Source organism: Hyperolius riggenbachi, chromosome 10 (genome assembly GCF_040937935.1).
Source record: "Hyperolius riggenbachi isolate aHypRig1 chromosome 10, aHypRig1.pri, whole genome shotgun sequence".
NCBI classification, from domain to species: Eukaryota; Metazoa; Chordata; class Amphibia; order Anura; family Hyperoliidae; genus Hyperolius; species Hyperolius riggenbachi.
Genome location: NC_090655.1, coordinates 92,317,083 through 92,329,162, shown reverse-complemented (window position 1 = coordinate 92,329,162; position 12,080 = coordinate 92,317,083). Strand labels below are relative to the sequence as shown.

Genomic DNA, 12,080 nt, shown 5'->3' with positions numbered 1-12,080 from the left:
ACCATATTTTTTGGGCCATAGGATGCTCCTGATCATAACACGCTCCTAAGTTTAGAGTAAAAACCAGGGAACAAAAAATACTAAACCTGGTGGTCCATGGTACAGGACGTCTTATGGATCTACTCCCCCCAATTATTGTGTCCCCCTAGTACCTAGTGCTTTTACTGGAGCTGATGTCTCATAGGCGGGACCAGGCTCCATCATTGGGGCCAATTAATGCTCTCACTGAGTAGCAGTGACCTATCAGGTGTCAGAGGGTAAAATCGTTTTTTTTATTTTACCAGTTCATATGTGCTTTGAGCTGTCATTGGCGCACTTGGCATCTCTAGATTACATAGGAAAGAAATTCTGATTAATTTTTAAATACTTTTCCAAATTCAATGCATACGGCCCAATGTGGTTACTGAATCTAGCTGCATATAAACCTTGCATTCATCAACTTTAAAATGACTATAAATATTCACCACCTCCTTATAGTGACATGGATAAAACACACATTCATCGGTTTATGGTTTACATCAAGCAGCTGTGTTGAAAGCTGGTTATACATTTCTTAACATTGTGCTGTGAAGCAAGGATGTACACAACAGGAAACAGGAAGTATAACATGTAAAGACATAAGAAATCTAGCAAACTATAACACGGCTTAATGCAGAATCACAGTTTACAAAAAAACTATCATCATTTTGGTATGAAAAAAAGGAACTGTAAAACAAAATAAGCTAAAGATGTTCTTTAGAGGTGTATTCATGACAGATGACATTTGTTTATTAACCATTTTTGTAAATTTTTATCCACTTATACAATTTAGAAGATTGACAATTTAAGATTTTTTAATAAGTTATGCAAAGCTTCAGTTTTCCTTTTAAATACAGTTCAGTTCAAGATGTGATTTCAACATGTTTTCTTTAAGTCCAAATCTGAAGTTCAAATAATATTTGATGTAGTAGACAAAATATACTATATACAGCTATATCTTAAAACCTATTCTCAACAAAATGCTTCCACTGCAAGTCCGCAAGCTCACTTTGCTATACAAATATACTAGCTGATTGGTTAAGGAGTATGTACAGCTTTTGAACCAGACAATGTGTTCTAGCATGCAATAGCACAGTAGTCCTCAAACTAAGGCCCGCGGGCTGAATGTGGCCCCCTGAGGCTTTTTAACTGGCCCCCCACACAGAAAATGTATTACTTATAGATGCGGTCAGCTAAATCTTTAAATATTGGTGATCCGCATATAGAATAGCAGTGCTGGCTCCACTTATCCACATGGAAGCCAGAAAGCAGTCATTTCGCTGGTTTCCAATCAAATTCCACATCAGGTGACACTGCTGTCCACTGCAGGTTGTCACCTGGGTATGCTTCACTTTGTGGCCCACTAATACTTCATAATTTTATGTATACTCCAGCCCCCCAGCAGTCTGAAGTACGTTGATCCGGCCCTCGACCCAAAACATTTGGGGACCCCTGCAATAGCAGATCAGTCTACCCAATGAGACCCCTATGCGTGGTCAATAATTGGTCTGGTCTGTGCCTCACCCTCAGAGCTTCTCTTCCTATCAGTGGCATACCTAGGGCATTTTACCCGGTGCTGGGTATTAAATGACAGCCCTCCCCACCCAAATAAAGAGCGAGTGCAGCGTGCCATAGCGGGTAATGACAGGTATAGGTAGCCTGGAATATTTGCCCCCCAGTATGGGTTAGCCAGGTATAGTTGCCTGCAGTATAGGTAACCTAGTATGATGGGGCCCCAGTTAGTGTTAGGTAAAGGTGAGCAGATTCTAAGGCATAGAATGGGGTGGGGGTACCTTAATCATCCATGCAGACTCTTCACCTAACACTAACGATGCATCTTCCTGTCCCATTCTGCTATCCCCCTAGAAATACTGGAATTATTATGTACTAGAAGTAGCTTGCACATGCGAGCTACTCATCGCCTGGCCACCGCACAAGGAATACTGACAAATCCTATTGCTGGTTTCACTCGTGCGATGGGGAGCGAGGTTTTGCGCTGTGGTGATGTGCTTCAGCACCACAGAACTGCTGCCTCGCTCGTCTAGATGAAGTGCATGTCTCTGTTGTGAGAGCCTGCACTTACCACTGAAATTTTGCCACAACCCCTGTCACTGTAATTGACTTTAAGCCCTGGCAAAGCTTCTTTGAAGCTCCTGCCGGGGCTCCCCATTGGTCCACTGTCTGGACCAATGAAAATCCTTCAAAGATGCATCGTGTGTTCTTACGTCCTGGCCCTCCTTTCCATCTCACAGTAACAGTGCCCCTAGGGCGGCACTATTACTATGAGATGGAACACAGGACCAGGAACGTAAGTATTTTGACCCACTCTCGCTCTGCATGCACCCCTCCTTCCCGCCTCGCTATACTGGGGCACTATACCAGGTTACCTATACTTGGCTCCCTTTATTATTGGCACCTTTAGCTGACTACCTATACTGGAGGCACCAATCCTAGGGAAAGGGCTTATACTTATGGGACATCTGGCTACCTATACTGGGGGTGAGGAAGCCTACATCTGGCTATATAGTGCTGTTAATGTGCACTGTATAGATGCATGTTCACTGTACGTAGACAAATCTCTCTGATCGAATCTGATTAGTAACAGATCTGTTGGCTGCCAATACACCGCATATTCTGAATCAGCCAAGTCCACCACAACCTCCCTTGTGTACATTTATACATTACCTGTCTTGTGGTGCCCATCCATCTTCAGAATCTCCCGCTCTTCCATTAGCGCTATACACACTACCGGCGTACAGCACGTGGTGCATGTGAGACGTCACACGCACCAAACCCAGTAAGCGTGTATACCACTAATGGAAGAGCGAGGGATTTCAAAGACGGATGGGCACTGCACGGTGGGCCACACAGGAAAGGTAATGTATAAATACACACATGGTTAGCACATTTATATGGTAGGGAGAACATATGGTCGCTAGTCCCATTACCGCTGCACACCCAATCTACAATGGACCGATATCTGGCACTATGTCCGAACCATACATGCAACCAATTTCGGCCTGAAATTGATTGCATCCTCGATTGGGCATGCTCTTGGTGGCACCGATTTTCATCCGATTCTATAATAATTCGGATGGTCGATCAGCCGCTAAGCCGAGAGATGTATGGTCACCTTTACACTCATTGTCCACTGTAATACAAATATGCTGAGCTTTTATCAGATCACCTGAATAAATACCCAATAAGTTTCTTTAATTGCTGCAGATTTATAAATCTTGCAGGCAAAAAGCCAAGTTTTCCCTTTCCAATGCAATTTACAATACAGCATCCAAGGGCAAAAGCGCACACTGCTAGTTTCACAAAGAAGGATGAAGTCACCCACCCCCTCACAGCTCAATGCATACACAGGACAGTTAATGCTAATATTTACTGCTATTCATGTAATCTCTGGTGAGTAATTGAAGTTGCTAGGTCAGCATCAAAATAATAGATTTCACACAGTGAGCATTTTATTTTTTCTCATCTGAAAGAAATAAAAAAGGCATTTTGGCATTGCAAATAAATGAGTGGGCTGCTACTGGAAAGACGTGACTTCGTTAAATATTTATTGTAGTGTTGTACGTGTCTTTTGGTAAAATATAGTGTGTACTGCTACTGATGAAATCATGAAACCATGAAATCCTGCTTAACAGACTGCAGGAGTACTGTGGCATCAGTGGATCAGTCCTCCAGTGGTTCAGATCATTCCTGACTGACAGAACACAGAGAGTATCCCTAGGACCTATAATGTCCAAACCTGCACCTCTACAATTCGGAGTGCCACAAGGATCAATCCTATCCCCTCTGCTGTTTGCAATCTACATGTTGCCACTCGGTACACTTATCCAACGACATGGCCTGACGTACCACTGCTACGCCGATGACACACAGCTATACCTGTCCTTCAAACCTGGTGGAACAGACCCTACCCCAAAAATAAACTCTTGCTTAGCTGAGCTTCAGGCATGGATGAATGATAACTGGTTGAAACTGAATGCTGACAAAACTGAGGTCCTGTTTGTCCAAAGCCAGTGCTCGCCATCAAAACAGCTCTATCCTAAAGCAACACCAATCAGGATTGGGAATTCAGACATAAACAGCTCCAACCTTGTGCGCAGCCTTGGCGTACTAATCGATGGGGAATTGAGTTTCAGAAACCAAATTTCATCTGTAGTTAAATCTTCCTTCTTTCATCTGAAGAACATTGCAAAGATTAAACATCTGATTCCCCCAGAGGATCTTCAAACCCTAGTCCACGCCTTCATCACATCACGGCTGGACTACTGCAATGCCCTTTATGCTGGCCTCCCCAAAAAAGACTTGCGTCGCCTGCAATTAGTGCAGAATGCTGCTGCCAGATTGCTAACAAACCAGCCTCGCCACTGTCACATTACACCGATCCTTCGCTCACTGCACTGGCTACCAGTACAATGGAGAATACTCTTCAAGATTGGACTGCTGACATTCAAATCCCTGCACAATCTGGGCCCTGGATACATGAAGGACTTGCTGAAGCTGCACCACACCTCTCACAACCTCAGATCAGCAAGTTCTATAAACTTGGTCACTCCCAGAGTGCACCTCAAAAAATCTGGAGACAGAGCCTTCTGTCATGCTGCCCCTACTCTTTGGAACTCCCTACCACACCCAGTAAAGACAGCACCATCCCTGGAGCTATTCAAATCCAGACTGAAAAGCCACCTGTTTAGCCTGGCATTTCCAGATTTATAAAATTCTTCCCCTGTACCACGATGGTCGGAGCCATGCTTATGCGCTTTGAGTCCCACGGGAGAAAAGCGCTTTACAAATGTTATTTGTTGTTGTTGTTGATGGAAGTGTTGCTGATTTTTCATGCTTTACTTAAAGAGAACCTGAGACGGGGGTGGATGATAGTTCATACATAATCTGGGGCTTCCTCCATCCACCTTTCAGACCTTTGGGTGTCTCAACCTCCTTCCACGCCACCTCGATCTGCTACTATGGTCCTCTGAAGTTTCTCTGGACGTGGAGTACTGCGCATATGCAGCTCGGCCACGTGCAGAACCCCATTGTGTTCCTGTTGCTGGGAACGTATAGTGCAGGCACCGAATGCTCCTGGCGACTGGAGCCTGATGGTGGCGTTTGTACAGCTGAACTTGAACTGCACATACCAACTGGAGGAAATTTAGAGGACCCTAGCGGTGGATTCAGGCATCCCGGGAGGATGGTGAGGGAGACAAAGGTCTGAAGGTGGCTGGAGGAAGCCCCAGGTATGTATGAATTTTTCCCCCACCCTGTCTCAAGTACACTTTAAAGCAGAATCCAAGTCAAACCAACATTTCTGATAAGTATGCCCTTGTGCAGCACAAATAAAGGGCAATGATTTAGTGGCAAAAACGTATGTCTGGCTGCAGGATGTAGCTCTCTTGCACCCCCAATGCCAGTACAGCCTATTCATTTCATAGTATGACTAGTATAGTTTGTCCTTCACTGGATAAATAAGATTTATGTGCATGAATGTGTACCCTTTAAAGGTAGAACTTGTTATTGACTGACTGCTAGAATCTCGGGTTCAAGTTGCCTGCTGACTGGTGTAGGAAGAGTAGGGGCCAGTTCTGCAATGGGGACCTCAATGCTGGTGAATTGGTTTAGTACAAAAAGCTGCTGCAGTGCATGTTGAAAGCTAAGATCCTCCATTCTTGTAACTAAATACACTTTTGCAACCTAGTTGTTTTTATTGCTACAATAGTTCCAACTTGCAGTGAGTGTATTTTAAATGTGCAGAGGGCTAATGATTGTACTTGAATAGCCTGCTCTTTTATCTAGCTTAGGGCCTGAGCCCTAAGCTAGGGCGGATTTCAGTAATGTGTATTAGTGTATGATATGCACAGAGCAGGGACAAGGTCCTCCAGCACCCAAGGCTGAGACACCAAAGTGCGCCCCTCCATCCCTCCCACCTCAGCTGTCACACACTGATTGCTATTAGGCTAAGAGGGCCACAGGGCCCACAACCTCCCCAACACCTTAATATCTAGTTATCTGGCTTGCAGTCACTGCTATGTATCACCTTTTCTTATTTCTTTCTGCTTCATACACAATTAGGAATGACAGCTGAATGAATTGTGCGCCCCCTCCTACACTGCGCCCTGAGGCTGGAGCCTCTCCAGCCTATGCCTCGGCCCTGGATATGCAAGGACATCAGATGGTGCATAGACAGCAGCACTGGCTGATTGGCAAACTTATGCACTGCCTTTCTGCATGAATTTAGAGCCAAATGCATAGCTGTCCCATTCACTGCAATAAACAGCACACGTGCCCACATCATGGAAAGATCACAAAGTCACAGCATTCACTGAATGCTGCCCCCTCTGCAGCCACCCGGCCTAGGTTCACATTGGCATATGAAAAGATTCCCATACCAATGATATTAGACATACAACTGACTGCAACAATAATGGCCTCAATTCACTAATAGTGAAGCTTAGTAGTTGGCGGCCCCACACAGCTCTGCCCCCCCCCCCACCCCTTGCAATCTCAGGGGCTGCTCCTCTCTAGTTACGCCCCTGGACACAGGTAACCGTGTAACTTTACGCAAATACTAGCTAGGAAGATTGTATTCATCTACCACCATAGAGTCTTTCAAAACACTTACTTGTGAATATCTCCACTTCTGACACTTGATTTCTTTTGGCTTTGGCAGATTTGGTAGTATTGTATGAAGGTGTTTTATGATCACCGGCTGTACATCTTCTTTTTCTTGTTCTAAGTGTTCTATTCCAAACGGCACGCTAGTGTGCACTACAAGCGAGGGGCCCATGTCTGAAGACTCTGTAAAAAATGTTGAACAATGAAAGTAATACAGTGGTAGAAAATTACCATATAAAACCATTTAATCAGATTTTAAGTTTTGTGTTATGTTGGGAAACTATATTCCTTTCTTTCAAACTAAATAAATAAGTGGTATGTAGTGACTGCACACTCCAGCACTGCTTCCAGTCGACGTGCCCGGCCAACGATCCAGCAGCACTCAGGATCAATAGACGAAACAGCAAGGAAGAAGCCGGCACCGTCTATGAACAATTTTCTGCTCTTTTATTGCATATGGGATATTCCAGCAGTTATAAGCAACGTTTCAAGGCTGCACGCCTCTTTATCAAGCTTGCTGGAAGTCAATTACACCTTATACACTGACACATGGGTATATATACACAGCATGGTTAACAGCAGCCAATGAAATTCAAATATGTATACACCAATCACAATAGTCCTAATATGTCGGACCTGATGGGGAACTTACATGCTGGTGCTTTGATAGGACGTAGTAGGGTGGATCCTCCCACCTGTCAAGCCCCTCTTGGCAGACAGCTGACACCCCCTGGGTCCGCCTATCACAACGGAGAGCCCACTCTTCCGCCCACGGCGGACCTGAGTGAAGCCCCATGTGATGACTCACAGTAGGCGGAGCCAAAGTGCCGTCCCTGTGCGTCTCGGCGGATACTATGGAGACGCGAGCGGCAACACGCCGCTGACGTCACCAGATGTCTCTAGGGGGGAGGCAGCCTCCGGCCAATCAGGGTCAACCCACGTAAGTGCGGCGTGGACGTCGCACTTCTAAAATACAACATGATGCCGTCTATGAGATGCATCTACCTCATATGGCTAATTTGCATAAATAAACATAGGTGGCCATACTCATACTACATACTCTCATGAGGCTCTTATCCAAACCACATAGGAGAGGAGAAGTAAGGGAGAAGGGCCAGAGGAGTAAAGTATGAAAAGAATATGGAAAAATAGAACTGTCTAGGGGCAGGGAGGGACAAAGATGAATAAAGATAAAAACCTAACAAATTAAAAATAGTAAATAAGAGGAAAAAAAGACAAGAATAAACACTGCAGATAAAGATTGGCATATACAGATAGCAATGTCCTTATAGGGGAACGGCACCAGACCAATCCATTACAATTAAAGGGACAGTGTCTCAGATATGACAATACATTCACTGAACCCAACCAAAACATTATCTATTAGGGGAGACTGGGTACAATGGAGCAGAGGACAAGAATAACAGAAAACTACAAAAACGGTAATAAGTCAAATTCTCGATTTAATCCTCTAGGCTCCATTGTATCCAGTCTCTTAATCCAATAAGCCTCTCTCCACAATAATTTTTTAGGCGATCTCCCCCTCTTCTCAAGGGTGCTATTTTTTCAACAACCATAAATCGCAGCTGACTGACATAGTGACCTGCTTGAGCAAAGTGAAATGCTACAGCTTGATCTGTTAGTTCTTCCCTAATAGCATGTTTGTGTGATGACAAGTGTTTTTTTAATTTTTGAGTGGTTTGCCCAATATATAATAAGCCACAAGGGCATTTTAGGGCATAAACCACATAATCTGAATCGCAGGTATGCCACCCCTTAATTGGAATTTTGGTTCCCTGATGGGGATGTAATATCGCTGGACCCTTGATAACAGAGCTGCAATGAACACAATTGAGACAGGGGTATGTCCCCCTCCTCTGGGTAGAAGTGACATCACTATTGGCATTTACGTCAGCATGTACTAGACGATCCCTAAGTATAGGGGGTCTTTTGTAAGAGATGAGTGGGGGGTTCCTAAAATGCGCAATGTCTGGGAAGCTATCGGCTAACAAATGCCAATGTCGTTTGATAATCTTTGAAATACTCGGGCTTTGTGTATTATATACCGTGACAAATGGAACACGATCCCGTATCTGTTGTCATCACACAAACATGCTATTAGGGAAGAACTAACAGATCAAGCTGTAGCATTTCACTTTGCTCAAGCAGGTCACCATGTCAGTCAGCTGCGATTTATGGTTGTTGAAAAAATAGCACCCTTGAGAAGAGGGGGAGATCGCCTAAAAAAATTATTGTGGAGGGAGGCTTATTGGATTAAGAGACTGGATACAATGGAGCCTAGAGGATTAAATCGAGAATTTGACTTATTACCGTTTTTGTAGTTTTCTGTTATTCTTGTCCTCTGCTCCATTGTACCCAGTCTCCCCTAATAGATAATGTTTTGGTTGGGTTCAGTGAATGTATTGTCATATCTGAGACACTGTCCCTTTAATTGTAATGGATTGGTCTGGTGCCGTTCCCCTATAAGGACATTGCTATCTGTATATGCCAATCTTTATCTGCAGTGTTTATTCTTGTCTTTTTTTCCTCTTATTTTCTATTTTTAATTTGTTAGGTTTTTATCTTTATTCATCTTTGTCCCTCCCTGCCCCTAGACAGTTCTATTTTTCCATATTCTTTTCATACTTTACTCCTCTGGCCCTTCTCCCTTACTTCTCCTCTCCTATGTGGTTTGGATAAGAGCCTCATGAGAGTATGACAATCAAGGACTTTCAAAACCCTCTGGATACACCAATCACGGTGCAGGAAATAAGAGAAAGAACAAAGTTGATAAAATGTAAGAAGGCTAGCGGTACCGATGGCATCCTGCCAGAGATGATCAAATACAGCCCCCCGGACATACATGAGGCACTCGCAAGACCATTCAACCTTATCCTGAGGGCGGGCTCCTTTCCTCAGGCCTGGAGTGAAGGCCTCATAACACCCATCTACAAGAATGGAGACAGATATGATCCAGCAAACTACAGAGGAATCTGTGTCAGCAGCACACTGGGGAAACTGTTTAACAGCATCAGTGTTCTCCCCAGGCTCTTTTAGCCGGGTGCTCCACCCGGCTAGATTTGGTGACCACCCGGCTGTCATCAGCTCACCTCCTCCTATGCTGTAAGTAGAGTTGCCCTGCATTTTCATCTCGCCCCACCCGGCTCATTTTTCCTGCCACCCGGCTACTATTTCATGCCACCCGGCTGGAAAATAATTCTGGGGAGAACACTGAGCATCATCAATAAGAGGATCCTCTCCTTCCTCACACAGCAGGACGTACTCAGCAAAAGCCAAGCCGGGTTCATGCCAAACCACCGCACAACCGACCACATCTACACACTGCACAGCCTCATCAAGACCCATGTCCACAGCTCACGTGGCAAAATACACGCTTGCTTTGTTGATTTTAAGAAGGCGTTTGACTCAGTGTGGCACCCAGGCCTTTTCCTAAAACTCCTAGAGAGTGGAATAGGAGGAAAAACCTATGATGTCATCAAGAGTTCATATACTGGGAACCAATGCAGTGTGAAAGTAGATGGGAAGAGAAGTGCGTTCTTCAAGCAGGGTCGAGGAGTCAGGCAGGGCTGCAGTCTGAGCCCAACACTCTTTAACATATACATTAACCAACTGGCTGTAGCCCTGGAATCCTTCCCAGCTCCAGGCCTCCTCCTGCATGACCGTGAGGTGAAGTTCCTCCTGTATGCAGATGACCTTGTGCTGCTCTCCCCAACAGAGAAAGGACTACAGGACAGCCTGTCAGTATTGGAGACTTTCTGTACCACATGGGCACTGCCCATCAACCCAAAGAAGACAAAAGTGATGGTGTTCCAGAGGAAGAATGGAAATAAAACCCCAACCTCCTCATTTATATTAAATGGCTCCCCACTGGTGTCCACTAACAGCTACACCTACCTGGGGCTGGAGATCAACCAATCAGGAAGCTTTAAACCAGCAGTACAGGCCCTGAAAGACAAAGCCTGCAGAACATTTTATGCCATCAGAAGACAGCTTTACCACCTAAAACCACCAGTGAGAGTGTGGGCAAAGATATTCGACAGCATCATCACCCCAATCCTGCTCTATAGCAGTGAGGTATGGGGCCCGGTCACCTACCCTGACCAATCAAAATGGGACTCCAGCCCAACAGAAATCTTCCATCTAGAGTTCTGCAAGTATCTCCTCCAAGTCCATCGAAGCACTTCAAACTCAGCTTGCCGGGCAGAGCTAGGCAGGTTCCCACTATGGCTTACTATCCAGCAGAGGGCACTCTCATACTGGGCGCATATACAGAGCAGCAACCCCAGCACTTACCACCATAAAGCCTCACTGAGCCAGGGGGGGCAAGGCCATACCACGCGCTCTCAAGCAAAGCATCAGCAGCCAGCCCAGCCAAGGCCACCAACACAGGCTGACAAAAGCCCAAATAAAACAGACTATAGAAAGCTGCAAGGAACGATACATAGAGGAATGGAGATGTGACATAAAGAATTCCAAGAAACTCGCTGTCTACCAATCACTACAGAGGGAGTACACAATGGCCCCATATCTGGAGAGGCTACACCTCCACAAAGACAGACAGGTATTGAGTTTGTACCGTCTGAGTGCCCACAGCCTGGAGATAGAGACAGGGCGGCACAGACAGACATGGAAGCCCCGGGAGGAGAGACTGTGCAGACAATGCGACCAGGAGGTCTTGGAGGACGAGGCCCACTTCCTGCTACACTGCAGCAAATATGCACCTGTGAGGACCGCCCACTTCCAGAGACTCTCCGCCCACATCCAGGATTTTACCTCCACAGATGAGGAGAGGAAACTCTACATCCTACTGGGGGAGGAGGAAACAACCGTGCAAATAGCTGCCCGATATGTCACAGCCTGCCACCAACTGAGAGGAACATGATACCACATGGACTGTATCCCCCCCCCCAATACCCCCCTATGGACTGTATATCCCAGTCCCCCATGCTGTCCCTTACATCATCCACACACCTATGGACTATATACCCCAACTCCCTATATCCTTCCCTTATTCCCACAACCCCCCCCCCCCCATGTTAATGTTTTGTTTTGCTTTGGCAATGCTAAATGTATTTGGTCCTGCCAATAAAGCTTTTTTGGATTTGGATTTGGTATGTAGTATGAGTATGGCCACCTATGTTTATTTATGCAAATTAGCCATATGAGGTAGATGCATCTGATAGACAGCATCATGTTGTATTTTAGAAGTGCGACGTCCACGCCGCACTTACGTGGGTTGACCCTGATTGGCCGGAGGCTGCCTCCCCCCTAGAGACATCTGGTGACGTCAGCGGCGTGTTGCCGCACGCGTCTCCATAGTATCCGCCGAGACGCACAGGGACGGCACTTTGGCGCCGCCTACTGTGAGTCATCACATGGGGCTTCACTCAGGTCCGCCGTGGGCGGAAGAGTGGGCT

General features: G+C 45.6%; 1 protein-coding gene and 1 long non-coding RNA gene across 4 annotated transcripts in view; one reads left to right on the top strand and one right to left on the bottom strand.

The window, feature by feature from the left end:
- Nucleotides 1–12,080, bottom strand: part of RNLS (renalase, FAD dependent amine oxidase) — a 207,257-nt gene that overhangs the window by 23,257 nt on the left and 171,920 nt on the right. For both annotated transcript variants that reach the window (XM_068257503.1, XM_068257504.1), the window contains exon 6: nucleotides 6,650–6,825. In XM_068257503.1, the coding sequence (XP_068113604.1) occupies nucleotides 6,650–6,825 (176 nt within the window). The remainder of the gene's footprint in view (nucleotides 1–6,649; nucleotides 6,826–12,080) is intronic.
- Nucleotides 1–12,080, top strand: part of LOC137535644 (uncharacterized) — a 357,455-nt gene that overhangs the window by 315,498 nt on the left and 29,877 nt on the right. The window lies entirely within an intron of this gene.